The 14698-nt window shown below is 37.4% G+C and overlaps 2 protein-coding genes across 9 annotated transcripts in view; one reads left to right on the forward strand and one right to left on the reverse strand.

Annotated features, from left to right (window-relative positions):
* Nucleotides 1-312: 312 nt before the first annotated feature.
* On the reverse strand, nucleotides 313-12354 carry LOC132364877 (putative protein FAM172B). Its single transcript, XM_059921247.1, has 3 exons — nucleotides 11668-12354; nucleotides 10677-10825; nucleotides 313-1641 (listed from the first exon to the last, which is right to left on the reverse strand). The coding sequence occupies exons 1-3, from the start codon at nucleotides 12155-12157 to the stop codon at nucleotides 547-549; spliced, it is 1734 nt and encodes a 577-aa protein (XP_059777230.1). The 5' UTR covers nucleotides 12158-12354; the 3' UTR covers nucleotides 313-546.
* The window catches only part of SENP7 (SUMO specific peptidase 7), a 149564-nt gene continuing 146506 nt past the window's right edge, over nucleotides 11641-14698 (forward strand). For 6 of the 8 annotated variants that reach the window (XM_059921236.1, XM_059921237.1, XM_059921242.1 and 3 more), the window contains exon 1: nucleotides 11641-11769. In XM_059921236.1, the coding sequence (XP_059777219.1) occupies nucleotides 11730-11769 (40 nt within the window). In that variant the 5' untranslated portion in view covers nucleotides 11641-11729. The remainder of the gene's footprint in view (nucleotides 11770-14698) is intronic. The other 2 variants (XM_059921245.1, XM_059921241.1) reach the window with 2 other exon arrangements.

Below are 14698 nucleotides of genomic sequence, written 5' to 3' on the forward strand. Positions count from 1 at the left end.
GGTAAAAGGCAACGTTGGCCTTGTTTGCCAGTGTGCCCAACACTAGTATTGACTAGTACATAGTAGACACTCAAATATTAGCTGAAGGTATGAGTAAACACACACATGAGATCAACAAACTTAAACAAAAAAACTCACAAACATACAAAGAATGGAGTTGCTTATGATGTTTAATTTTTATGTTCACTTATATTTTTAATATAGCATTAATAATGCAGAAGTCAAAGATTGACTTAGTCTTTAATTTCTATCAACTACAGTTTTGGTGTCATTCTATGAAACTGAGAAATCTTTTCAAAAGAAGATCCTCTAACTAGACTACTCTTAATTTGACTAATACTGTAAAATATTAATGATAGTACTGACTGACTTCCTGGTTCATCAGTAGGCTACTGAAGAGAACATACTCACTTTTTTAAAAAGTTAACAAATCAAATTTCAAGCCAGAACATACTGCCTATGAGTTAGAAGTATTCTTTTTCTTCTAGCATCTACATTAGCAAAGTTTCAGTGGGACAAAACAATATTAGATGGCAAAAAAGTAACTTAAGCACTTTGCTTTCTTTTTGTGGAGCTTCTAGTTACTATGGGCACTCGAGAGAAATTAATAGCTGCTTTGGCTTTCAAAGCTTTTCTAAAGTATTTAAAAATTGACTGAAGGCTAGAGGAAGGGGCTAAGTTGTGTTTTTCTGTACCAGCAGAAACCATGGGAAACTCCTTTTTCAAAACAGTAGCTGCAGGTTTATCCAAAGGCTTTGGACTTGTCACCCATTCACGGCAGTGGTGCTTTATCCATGCTAATAACTGGATGTCACTCCCCAGCTGGTGTCCCACGTGATGTTCAGAGTCAATAAGTGCAACAGCATATACTTTGCTCATTACTTCCCACTTTCTACGAACAAGCAAGTCCATAAAAACCAAGCCTCCATAACCATGTACAATGAAGGCAACATCCTTGCCTTCAGCCTTTGAAATGAAGTAATCCCAAATATAAGCCATGTGTTCTTCAGGAGTGTTGCTGCATCTTTTTGGAATACATTGGAGAGACTGCTGGAGAGATAAAAAGTTCTCAGTCTGAACCATTTTTCTGGAAGAGGACTCAACATTTTGTGTTAAAAGGCCTTTCCACTCTTTTTCTGTCTGTAGGTCCACAAAATTGTCATTGGGGTTTAGCACAATTACATCATAATGTGCCTGCAATGCCATTTGAATACATGGTATCTGACTTCCATGTTGGAGACCATGATGTATTACTGCCTGCTGACTCCACTGACCAGCTCTAAAGACCCCACGGTCTTGAAGAAGGACAAGAAGAGCAGAATGATGATTTGTTAATGCTCTCTCACTCATGAAAAAGAAGCTTCTTGGTTCCTTATCAGCCTCTGGTGGGATATATACTTTTTGTAATTTGCACACTTTTTCCAAAAGTTCATAAATGTATTGTTCAAGCAAATGGCCAAGGGCCTGGTAGCGCTTGCTATTCCTCTCCAGGACATTTTTATAATAGTTAAAGACAAAAGGCCTATGTGTCTCAGTGTGTCTCAATTCAGCTTTTTCATTGAAGTCATATTTAAGTTCCTCTAGTAAATCAGATTGTTCGATAAATTTTCGGAAGCTCAGTTCCTGAGTCACTGGTAACCACTGAAAGTAAAAAGCAATATTATGTCAGTACCAGAAAAAATAAAATAAAAATTTCATCTTGCTAAAGTCTTCCTGTGGGAAATCATACTGAATTAAGTACTTTAAGAAGACATTAACATTATGGTAAAGATTTTAACTCAAAATAATTGTGAACGATGCAAAGTAGTGAGAAACTGAATACACTAAATGGCAATGGCCAGACCGTATATAAACCAGAACTGTGACCCACAACCTGCAGCAACTTGCCCAGGAAGCCAGTCCCTTATCTGTTGATCCAATAAACAGCCCAGGAAGCCAGTCTTATAAGTCAGAATCTCAGGAAGTTAGACTGCTACCTCTAGTGACAATCTGAGAAGCCAAACAATAACTTCTGTTACAATGGGTCCAAAATGGCCAAGACTTGATTAATAACTTAGAGCTTCCCTAATTTTTATCCCTGCTTCCAACTTAGGACCCACCAGAGAAAGCCAATATGCACCCCTAAACAGTCACATAGGATGCCTCCCTTCTAGTTACCCTGCATTCAGCTTCCTCATGCCAACAGTGTCCAGCCAGGACATACCAGCAGCCTTCCCTTTTTTTTCCACTACAAAGCTTTCCCACTCCTCTGCCTGCCTTTGAGTCACTGCCAAAATGCAAGTGATGGTGGCTGACTCCCTTGCTATAGTGAGCTCAGAATGAATAGGTTTTGCTTTTCTCATTTGGTTGGTCTTTATCTCCACAGTAAGCATTCAAACATTTTTGCTATTAAATAAATGGCAGGGGATGGCAGTAGAAGTGAAATGTGAACCAGGCAGTGTAGATGATGATCAATTTATCTACTAATAGAAGATATGGTTATTCTGATATTTGAAAATAAAGAAAGTGACTGAGAAGTGAACTTAGTTATTGTCAACATAGCCCAAAGGGAAAAGAAAAGACTATGAAAGGTTAAGTCCTGGAAAAAAAAAATCTCAAATAGACTCTATTCTGAGGCAAACAAACAAACAAAAAACAACAAAAAAAGTTAAGTGGCTTGTGCCAAACAACTGTTAAATAAATGATTGGGTACCGAGGCTATCTGACTCCAATTCATGTTCTTAACAAATTCATTAATACTCTCACTCCTTAATTTCTTAACACTCACACTGGCAACCACAACCTACTTCCAATAAATAGCACTCAAAATGATTTTCAGTGCCACTCAAGCTGCTATCAAGGCTTAAGGCAAAATCAAAATGGTGCTTGCTTGCTTTGATTTCTTAACTCTTTTCTCACTTTCTGAATCTTATTCCCTGATTCCCAGTTAATACTTTATGAAGGTGTTTGGTTGTTCAAAGCATCCAACCTATCTACACTGCTCTCTATTCTTTAAAAACTTTTTTCCCTACAGTGTTGCTGATCTCAGGTGCTATTATGTAATTAATATATTTTCCTAGAGTGTAAATGACAGATAGGAGCCTCTGGAATTAGACTGATTTAGGTTTAAATCCTAGCTCCAAATTTTACGTCGAGTGACTTTCAGCAGGTTTCTTAACCTCTATGAGTTTCAGTTTCTTCAACTTGTGAGTCTTAGTTTATGTTATCTAAAATAGCAATCCTTATTACCCTCTATCCTGCTACTCTGCTTTATTTTTCTTCATAGCCTACATTACCACCTGATATATAATTGTTTGTATATTTAAAAATTATCTGTCTCCCCTCACTAGAATAAAAGCTCTATGAGAACAGGAACTTTGTTTAATTAACTGCTGTATCTGCAGTACTTGGAACAGTGTCTGACAAATACTATATAAATATTTTTTGAATGCATAAATGCAAAATCAGATAACATCATTTATTTCACAAGGCTGCTGTGAGAATTAAATTAACTAATATAGGTAAAAACCATTTTATGTACTGTCTCACACATGGAAGTTTCTGTAAAGATAGGATGATCTTCCTTTTTGAGAAGTGTGAAATATAAAAACATATATCTCTTGTCCAGCCTTCCTTATTCACTCAACACTGTGATTTTTACCCACATTAATAAACATAGTCCTAGGTCACTCATTTTATCAGTTTATAGTGTTCCATTGCTTGAATATGCCATGGTTTGTTTAACCATTTTCCTGTTGAAGAATATTTAGGTTGCTCCAATTTTCCACTATTATAAACAAAGCTATAACAAACATTCTTATAGCCATATTTTTGTGCACATATCAAGAGTTTCTTAAGGCAATATACCTAGAAGTGGAATTTCTAGGTCATATCAGCATCTTCCATTTTACCAGATATTGCCAAATTGCTCTCCATAAAGGAGGGTCTATTTTATACTTTGGCATGGATGAGGAGGTTTGCCCAGAAAAGCAGTAATCTCTTAGATCTAAAAATACTTTGTTTATTCAGGTGCTGTGCTGGAAACTGCCTTTTTCTCTACTGAAATAAAGAGAAAGATACTGAATATTTAAAACTCAATGAACTAAACCTAAACCAACTAAACTAAACTAAACCAACGAACTAAAGAACCTTGTTAGCTAACTTTTCTTTCAATCAGAGAGTAAAATAAAATGAGTGTTTTCTAATAGCACATAGTATATGGCATTCAGTTACTCTTTTTCACCTTTAAGTGCTTTTGTACCTAGTTGTTTGAGAAACAATTCTCAGGGGAAAAGAATGGGAGTTTGCAAACTGGAAAACCCAAATGGCACACAGATATATAAAGGACAGGTATAGGTGGGGTGAACAGGAGCAAGGTGCAGAGTATCCTGTAGAATGAAAAGGTAGACAATTCTTTAGAATTTATTGTAGCATATTTTGCTTGGTTAATATACTCAAACTTGTAACTCTCATATCTAGCTGTCTACCTGATATATTTACTTGGATGTCAAATAGCCATTTCAAACTTAACACGTCCAAAGCACTCCCTTCAATCTACTCTCCCTCTAGTCTTTCCCATCTTATAAATAACTCCATTCTTTCAGTTGCTTGTGCTGCAACTTTCCTTTCTCTCTTTCACACTCCACATCTGATCAATCAGCAAATCTGTAGGCTCCCTTATTTGAAATATATCTCTAATCTAACCACTTGTTACCTCTCCACCTCTACGGCCCTAGCCCTAGTGCAAGTCACTATCAACACTAACCTTCATTATTAAGCCTCCTATCTAATCTCTTTGCATAAACTCTTATCTCCTGGTAGTCTGTTTAACACATAGCAGCTAGAACGATCTTTTCAAAACATCTAAATTGGATATCACACCCCTGTTCAAAATGCTCCATTGTCTCCCCTCTTACTCAGAATAAAAGCCTAAGTTCTTACCATGGCCTACAAGGTCTCCCATGACCCTTAGCTCTCCAAGGTCATTTCCCTCCATTTCTCTCACTTGCTTACTCATCTAGTTACATCATCTGGCTCTTAGCTCTTTCTCAGGTGTCATTTCCCACCACTCTCTTGCTTACTTCACTCTAGCCACACCTGGCCTCTTTGCTGCCAACTTGTAAAGCAAGCTCCTATTTAAGGGCATCCCCCTTGCTATGCCCACAGATTGGGACACTCTTCCTCTAGATATCTATAGGGCTTCATTTCCTTCAAGTTTGTGCCCACCTGTTACCTGATCAGAGAAACTTTCTCCGAGCATTCTATCTGAAAGGGCAATCCCCTCTAATCCTTCCTTACTCCCTGTCTATGATGCTTCATTTTTTCCCTCCCTTCCTCCTTCCTTTTCTTTTATTTCTTTTTGGGGGAATTTTTTTTTTTTATTCAAACAGAAAGTCACAAAAATTATAATCATCCTCATCAGTTCACTCAGTTTTCTTCCTTTTCTTTTTTTTTTTGCACTTATTACCAATTGACATATACTTGCTTACTGTCTGTTCCCTCCCATTAGAATATAAGTTTGGGACTTCCCTGGTAAACCAGTGGTTAAGACTCCGTGCTTCCACTTCAGGGGGCATGGGTTCAATCCCTGGTCTGGGAACTAAGATCCCACATGTCGTAAGGCACGGCCAAAAAAAAAAAAAAAAAAAGTTCCATGACAGCAGAGACAAGGACTTTGTTTTGTCTTGTTCAGTAGTTCTTGGAATAGTGCCTGGTGAATAGTAGGCACTTAAACATTGTTGTTAGAATTTTACAATTTTTGCTAAGGGCATAAGAAAGTAAAGAGAAAAATCCTCTAGCTTTATACACAGGAGAAAGATGCACACAAAGCTTTTGAAAAATTATAGAGGCTCCTTCTATAATTCTAAAGTTAATAAATGTTGATTTCTGATTATTCTTAGAGACTATCCTATGCATCTATATATATTTATTTTCTCTTTTGCAAATCAAGATGGTCCATTAAAATAAAGGAGAGAAACTGTTTTATATACTTAGTTTTCTAAAGAGTGGTTTGGAATAAGATAACCTAGCTTTAAGAATAAGATTGTGGGACTTCCCTGGTGGCGCAGTGCTTAAGAATCCGCCTGCCAATGCAGGAGACACAGGTTTGAGCCCTGGTCTGGGAAGATCCCACATGCTGTGGAGCATCTAAGCCCGTGCGCCACAACTACTCAGCCTGTGCTCAAGAGCCCGCAAGCCACAACTCCTACGGGAGCCTACAGCCCGTGCTCTGCAACAAGAGAAGCCACCGCAATGAGAAGCCCACGCACCTACAACGAAGAGTAGCCCCCACTCACTGCAACTAGAGAAAGCCCGCGTGAAGCAACAAAGACCCAACTCAGCCATAAATAAATAAATAAATAGAATAAGCTTGTCAGAGCTGCAAGGGATTTTATTGATATTCTTAACTAACATGTTTATTTTATAGAGAAGTGAGGCTTTCAAAGGTAAACTGACATGCCCAAAATAACTCAGGCAGCTCTACAAACCTGAGAGAAGATTCATTTTTTACCAGTGATTTTAAAAATGCACAGTATTTTTCATTCATTCACCAAAAATTTGGTGAGGGGATTTGTTAGTCACTTAGTTTTCTATATCGAATAATATAGTCATTTTATGTTGAATGAAATTTTAAGAAGGGAAAAGAGTATATAATCATTAATAAGAATTTCAAGTTAGGTCCTTTTAGTAACCTGGATTAGGTGGTGACACTGCTGTTATAGCCATGCCTAGAGCAAAACATAATTATTTTAAATTATTTAACTAATTGTGGTAAAATACATTAAAAAATTTACAGTTTTAACCATTTTTACATGGGCAGTTCAGTGGCACTGAGTACACCCACATTGTGTGCAACCATTAATACCATCCATCCATCGAACATTTTTCATCTTGAAAAACTAACTCTGTACCCAGTAAGCTATGATTTTTCATTTCCCCTTAGCAGCAGCCCCTGGGAAATCTTTCTACTTTCTATGAATTTGACAAGAAGAGGGTGGGTGGGGCAACAGAATCACAGATGCAAATAATTTTAATTAGCTTACTTTGGTTTTAACAAACTCCTTCTCTAGGATCATAAAGTGGTTGTATTTAACAATATTTTACATTCTTTACAAGTGATCAGTAAGCTTTTATGAAAATATAATTTTACAACCTGAGAAGTTAGGGTCTAACCCCAGGATACACAGTAATATACCCTATTACAGTAATTACAGTCCTTTGGTGTATTTAAGAAAGAGGTCCTGTTGTATATCCTATGACATTAAGAAGCACAAATGAGTGATACTTCACTAAGAAAATGAAAAAATATCTAAAGATACTTTTTTTCAATGAACATGTTTTTATTTACTTATATATTTAGAAAACCAAACTAAACCCAAACAAAAAAACCCCTGGAAAACATCTTTTAAGAATTACTGTTTTGGTAAAAAGCAGCACTATTTTTATTTTCCCAACACATAAATGCAATTATGAGGGTTTTTTCAGAAAAATAATTATGCCTGTATACAATTCCATTTAGTAAATTATAGAAAATAATAGAGCTTATGAAATTTTATATGTAAAAGATTCAAAGAAGAGCAAACTAAATCTCTTCCCCCTGCCTACCTCTCCCCAGGAAAGACTAAAGAAGATTAATTTAAGCCACCTGAGGCAAAGACAGAAAATAGGATATTAGTGATGGAAAGAAAAAAATCAGGTGTTAGAAATCTTGGGTTGCCCAAATTTGAGTATGTAACAGAATCTCCTAGGAAAGTTTCTTAGAAAACTAATTTAGTGAACTATTATAAAGACACCCTTGTAACTACCCCAGGTTAGCTTTGCGAGCCCCCCCCTAAAGTGCCTTCAAGTGCCCTCTCCCTCCCTCCAAGAGCAAGCACTCCAGACTTTTTTAGAAATCAATGCTTTCTATTTCTTTATGGTTTTATCTCCTACGTACACAGCCCTAGGACCTATAGTTTAGTAGTTAAGTTTTGTTCTTTGTTTTTTTTTTAAACTTGATATGCCTTCCTGGGAAACTGAAATTCTGACAGCTAGATTTTGGATTTACGGACTTTGCCCAATCCTAGATCCTATGCTTCTTGATTGGGATTATTCAGAGGTAAGTGGGTACCAAAAGATAAAGGATAAAGACGACGAAACTACCTAAAGCTTCAATTTTACTAAATAGTAACATAAAATGAAATTTTTCTATTAAAATCAACCAAATGTATTAAGGCATAGAAATGCTAAATAAATACCACATTTTAAGACAGAACACTCTAAAGAAGTTAGTGTTGGGGGGGAGGGATAAATTAGGAGTTTGGGATTAACATATATACTACTATATATAAAACATAACCAACAAGGACCTACTGTATAGCCCAGGGAATTATACTCAGTATGTTGTAATAACCTATAGGGGAAAAGAATCTGAAAAAAAAAATAGGTGTATACCGTGTTTTCAATCTTCAGCTGGGTCTGGGACACCAGGCCCTGTCCCAGATGCTGGGGACACACATAGTACCTGCCTTCCAGGAGCTCCCTCACTCCTGTGAGGTCCAGAGAGTCAACCCCACTAATTTCAGTCCTTAGCTCAACACTGTTGCCCCTGTACCTTACTCATTAAGAGCGAAATAAATTTGAATGCATGAGTTAAAAAAAAAAATGTATATGTATGTATAACTGAATCACTTTGCTGTACAGCTGAAACTAACACACCATTGTAAATCAACTATACCACAATTAAAAAAAAATGAGCAAATCAAAGACTATGCAGCCAAAAAAATCAGAAAAAAAGTATTAGAGAGGTATGCCATGAAGTTAATACAAATATAATTTTTTCTGTAAAAAATATATTAATCTAACATAAAAACCGAAAAAGAAGATAGTGGTGTATGTACAGGATACCTGGGGCTGAGCCCCAGAGCCAAATGACAGTTTAAGGAACTTAGGTTATTAAAGGTTTGTCCTATAGCCTCCTGGACAAGAGATTACCCATCTCCTACTTAAATACCTCAAGTTACTGCAGGTTTTCATAACTTCTAGGAATAGGCTATTACACTGTAGGGCAGTTAAAATTGCTCATTGTCTTAAAAAGGAAGATATCCTTGAAACAAAAAAACCTATAGTCATTTTTCATGAATCATGTGTTACTTCCTTTATATCTAGAAGAAAAATTCTTCACATAAGAATTCTCAATATTTTAAGGATAAGATTCAACTACTAACAAAAATGAGGCTAATAGCAACATGACAGAGTGCTCCAAATATCTTTGCAAAATCTAGGCTTTCCAGGAGCCCATGGTAAGGAATTCCAGATTTTAATTTCTAAAACAGTTTAGGAAGTCAAGATGTACCCAGTGCCCAACCAAAGCTGTTTATACTCAGATTGTACTTAAAGTTAATTCACCTGTGAAGAGAAGGGTCTTTTTTTAGATTTTGTTAAGCTCTCCTCAAAGAAATTGTTAATTAAGGGGTAAAATAAAGGGTTGATCAATTTCACACTGCCACTATGTCGTGAAACTACTAAAAAACCATACCCACTGCTTTTAATAGTTAGTATAGTTAGTCAAAACAAAAATATAATGAATACCTAACTTAAACACTTTATATGCACTTTTAACACTCAATAAAGAACCATACTCATTAAGATCAAACCATTCCATCCTCTCCTATAAAATACTGGGCTGATGAATTTCTAATCTCAAATAATCTTAATTTAAAAGGCTCTATACAGTGTGAGCTAAACATACATAAAAGAAATGACCTTATCTACAAACATACTAAGAGAAGAGAATCATTCACTTTTTTTGGTCTTTCTTCCTTATTTTAAAATAAGGAAGCTTTCTCCTGAACATCATAAAACACTATAAAAGATTGTGTAATTAGTCTTTCATAAAAGGAAAAGTAAGGTTGTTAAATGACTCCCTCAAAAGTAAAAAACTGAACTTTTTAGTCCTATAGTTGTTTGCAATACAGTCAACTATGTAGTAGAGATTGTTAAAGCTAAAACAATAAAAATACTGGTTTAAAAAGCAAATTTGAAAATAAAAAGCAAATTTAAAATTCTTGAGCTTAAAGGCCATTTATCTTCAAATATGTTATTCAAAACCAGCTCCAATTCAAAGAAACAAACTGACCCACTAAGTCTTTATTAGCAGAAATGCTGTATTTGGTTCAATGACAAGTTTAAATGACATATTTGCAAGCTGAATGATATGATTATTTCTTATAATTTCAGTTCTCACAGGTTCACCTCTTACTGCTAAACTTTAAAACTTCTTTTAAGGAAGCTGTCAGTTTGGACTGAAATGGATTAGGCCTACTTACAATTTCCTTTTTTATGTTTCCATCTCTTAGCTCTATTTCCATCATTTGCAGTTAGTTTGTTTCCTATAATATTGGCTGATGAATTGAGCCAGTATGATTCTTGAGTTAAATCATTCAATTAAAAGAGTTGATTTATGAGGAAACTTAAAATTCAGATATTTTTCAGTAGGCAGTGTTTTTATTTGTTAAACAGAAATAAACTAGAGCCTCTAAATGAAATCCTTGTAGTGAATTTCATTCTCATCAAGCCCTGAAATATTTCTGCTTTTCAGCCATTCCTGCCCTGTAAGACACTCCCCCCGGCCCAATAGGCATCATCACCTGGAGGCTTACTTCTAGCTCCGCACAGGCCACACTGTAATTAAGAAGCAAGGCTCAAGAAGCACGAACCTGGGCTCTGGTAATGAGTTGGACGAGTCCCTTTACCGGCCTTGGTAAAATGGGGGAGGACGAGCGGATGTTAAACTGTTGGAACATTCCAGTATCATTTTGCCTCTGGAGCGCTCTGCTGAATTTTGTTAAACTTATTGTGATTAAAGCTTACACAGTAAAAAAAAAAAAGTTATTCAAATATGTACATTATGGCTAATAAAGTACGACATTTTTCTAAACTGATGGGTCCTATGAAAGCACTAAAAAAAAAATCAGTCTACAAGTACTAGTTGAGTTCGAGGTCAGGGTTATTCCTTTAAGTACTGTAATAAAAATTAGCGGCACAAATTCGTTTACACCCACCCACTTTCTAGCATCTCAGCATTTTGTTTTAAAAAATTGAGCTGCAGTTTATCTTTTTTCCTGGCCTTTAAAAATGGTGAGTTTGAATTTTGAAGAGATCCTATTACTCTGACATTTTCTCCTCAGCTGACCTAATTGATTTCCACTCCAACTGCTAAATCAGCAGCTAGGCTATTGATTTTTGTCGTCTTAAAATCTTTTTTTCTGAGTCTGAGGAAGCGCCTTGAGGACAAATATATGGGAGAGTCCATGAGAAAAGTAGTAGCACAAAAGGACTAATGTTTTGTTCTCATATTTCCGGGGTACCCTCGTGGGATTCAGTGAAGTGGAGGAATTCCTAGTTTCCCCGGTTTAGTTTTTAGTCAACTTAATCTTCAAAGTCAACAAAGCCTTGACGATCTCGGGCTAAAACCTAGCACCAAGTCTCAGTTTCCAACAGGGGATAAGATAACGAAAAAAGCGTCACTTAATAAGCACTTGCGGCGGTAGCCCGCAAAGAAAACTACTCCCAGAAAGTGATTTCCGGGTGGAGGTGGGAGGGGTGGCTAATTTCCGGTCTGAGGGCCGGCGACGGCTCTTGCGCAAGCGCAGTTCACATTTTCCTGGCTTTTTTTTTTTTTTTTTCCCTCCTCTCCCCTCCCCCTACCTTCCCCAGCCTGAGGGGTCTTGAGGTGACAGCGACTGCGATTCCAGCAGGAGGAGGAGAAGATGGACAAGGGGAAGGCCGGGCGACGGCGATCTTCATCCGGTGAGAAAGGGTCGGAGGAGGGCTGAGCATATTGTCTCCTACCTCGGGCAAAGGGGGGGAACAGGCGACGACGGGTGCTGCGGCCCGGAGCTGCGAGGGCTCGGGCGGGGGGGAGGGGAGGAGGTGAGGGGAGTGTGGAGTGGAGTGGAGTGGGGTGGAGGGGCGCGCACAATGGAAGGTTCCCGGGTCTCTCGGGCCCTTGCGAGTCGAAGACCCACTCCGAGCTGTCATCAAAGCCTCGGCCGCTCTTCACCCCGTCACCCCTTTCATTTTCGTCCTTCTCCCGCGAGCACCCTACTTGGGGCTCATCGGCCTGCTGCTCTTCCCGGTTGGCTTGCCGCTCTCCTGCCACGCCTTCCTCGTAATTCCACCAATGTTCCAGTTTCATTTCCAGCTTCTCAGCGTCTTGGTCCTACTTTCCTCTCTTCCTTTGATTCTCGACTTTGGCTCTTTCTCCCCCCTGTACCTCCTGGCAGGTAAAAGCAGCAAAGAAGGAAAGGCGGGGCATGTTAATTGACATTTCGTTCCTCGTCTAAGTGCTGCAAACAACGTGTCTTGCTTGGTCTTCTGAGCCGGCCCGCTTAATAACCTTTTTCTTTCCTAGCCACCCCCTTCTTCCAAAAGCGATTCAAAAGTCGAACAAAGGATTTGAAGCCATGTTTCGTTGTGTTTTTATTCTCAGCGCGTTTTTGTTTTTGAAATTGTTTTGCGGCTTAAATGACTCTTCAGTTTTGGGTACTACATCTTAGAAACACAAAAGTGGAGTTGTAAGACGCGAGGTCGAGCCCCTCCCAGTCAGCAAGTTTTTGTCAAGGATCTCATCCGTTAAGGGTACCGCAGTTTCTGTGTTAAGTCCTGTGGACTTACCAGAGGAGGAGGGAACAAGGGCTCTTTAATAAGCTTACACTCTAGTACACTAACATTCAGTGAATCAATTATTTCATTTCATTTTCTTATTTATTATTGTGCCGTCTGTTGTTGCATAGACAGTCTATGCAGTCTATTTAGACAATTCTAAATTTATTTAGGAGTGCCCTTGTGGCAGTGTGCCTCAAACTTTTTTGGCCGCAAAGGAGAGTGAACATGGATCTCTGGGACATTGCCTGAAGTAGCTGAAAACCTGAAATTCCTCTTCATAAGCAACCAGTATTACCATTTGTGTGTGTGTGTATTCTAGGGGTATTCTTTGCCGTTGAAAGTATGTGTATGTGTTATATATATACATATATACACACATATGTATGTATGTATATGCCTCCAATAGATCGGTGTTTGTTTTAATATACTTTTTTCTCCCCTAAAACCTTCAAGTGAAATTGACACATAAGGAATATGCACAGTGTTTATCTGGTGTCATTTGTGTGCTTCCTCACACAGAACTTTAGGGGTGATAATACCTCAGTTTAACATGCACAGCCTTTTTTCAATAAATGCATTTCTCCTTGGCTTAGTACATTGTTTTGGGGGTAAGGGCAAGATATTAGCCTTGTCCTTCAGCAAATCCCATCCTCTTTACCTGGTTACACTTAGATTTATTTATCTCTTTATTACAGTTAATTTGGTGCAAGTAGTTGTGAGAAGTAAAATTTGAGAGTAAAATTGTTAATTCTTAAAAGACGTTGATATTTATGTGAGCTATCCCTCTGGAGAGGATTTCTTTTTCTGCTGACTTCCCTTTTGGAGCTGTCCTTTCTGAAAAGTAATTGTTAATGTATAGTAAAAACCATTCTCAGATCTAATATTAACTAGCTGTTCTCCGGTATTCATCTGGTTTTAAGAGATGAATATTAATTTTTAAGAATGTTTCTTTTCTTAATAGTGTATATTTAATTTTCTCACATAGATTCTCAGAAATAGAACAATCAGTTGGCTTAAAGGGCTTCTGAATTCTTTGTGACATTTGTGTGCATGCAGTTGCCATTTCATTAGGAGGGTTGCTAACTGGAACTTGAATGACTGGAAGTGACATTTATGGTCGTGAGAATTTCATAAGTACCCAAAGGTAAAATTTTGATTAATAAAACAGGAAGAATTCTAAGTTAGAGGTATAAGGAAGGCGGGTAGCAGTAGAGAGAGAAAACAAGACATGAAGTTTCAAGTTTCCTCTGTGAGACTGCACTAAGTTTTCCTAAACTTTCTCCTGAACAAGGAAGAACTATGAAGGGTTGCATAGTGTATTGCTCAAAACTCTTTTAGTTGCAAGTAGCAGAAACCCAATTCCAGCTGGTTTAAGCTAAACAAAAAAACAAGCATTTGTGGACTCACGTAACTGACAACTGTAGGAGTTGGATGGCTTCTGGCATGGCTGTATCTGTTTTAGGCACTGGTTCTCAAGGTATGGTCTGGGAACCTCTGGATTCCCTGAGTCCCTTTTGGATCTGTGAGCTTACACCATTTTTCATAATTTTAAGACATTGTTTGCCTTTCCCTCTTAATCTTCTACCTGTGTACAGGACAGTTTTCCAGAGGCTACATGACATGTATCACAGCAAATTGAATGCAGAAGCATATAGAGGAAATCATCTGTCTTTTATTAAGTCAGATGTTAAAGAGAGTTGCAAAAAGTAAAATAATGCCATTCTTCTCAATGTTTTTTTTTTTTTTCAATGTTTTGAAACTAAAGTTATTTAAAAATATTTTAGTTATGTTAACATGCATTGCGTTTATTGTTTAAAATGAGTTAATAAAGAAAAATTCTGTAAGTAGAAGAACCACAAAAACTCTGATTACCCTACTTTTCTGGAATGTGGCCATGAATCAGGAATCAAGCATAAAACACCTCTAAGCATGAGAGGAGAAATCACATGGTTTGTATGTTAAAGTTCACTCATGAGAAGCTTCTGAAGGCTTTCTTCCTATTATATTGAATCTATGTGTTTAAGTTATTTATTACCCCAATAAAGATGAATATCTTATTTCCAGGTTTCCA

The sequence above is a fragment of the Balaenoptera ricei genome, chromosome 4, assembly GCF_028023285.1.
Source record: "Balaenoptera ricei isolate mBalRic1 chromosome 4, mBalRic1.hap2, whole genome shotgun sequence".
Taxonomy (NCBI): Eukaryota; Metazoa; Chordata; class Mammalia; order Artiodactyla; family Balaenopteridae; genus Balaenoptera; species Balaenoptera ricei.

Coding starts and splice junctions, on each gene's coding strand:
- LOC132364877 (XM_059921247.1), bottom strand. CDS start 12,157: ATGAAACTGGAACATTGGTGGAATTACGAGGAAGGCGTGGCAGGAGAG. Junction 10,826..11,667: donor GACCCCTCAGGCTGGGGAAG/GTAGGGGGAGGG, acceptor TTACTGTGTAAG/CTTTAATCACAATAAGTTTA. Junction 1,642..10,676: donor AACTCATTACCAGAGCCCAG/GTTCGTGCTTCT, acceptor TTTTACTTTCAG/TGGTTACCAGTGACTCAGGA.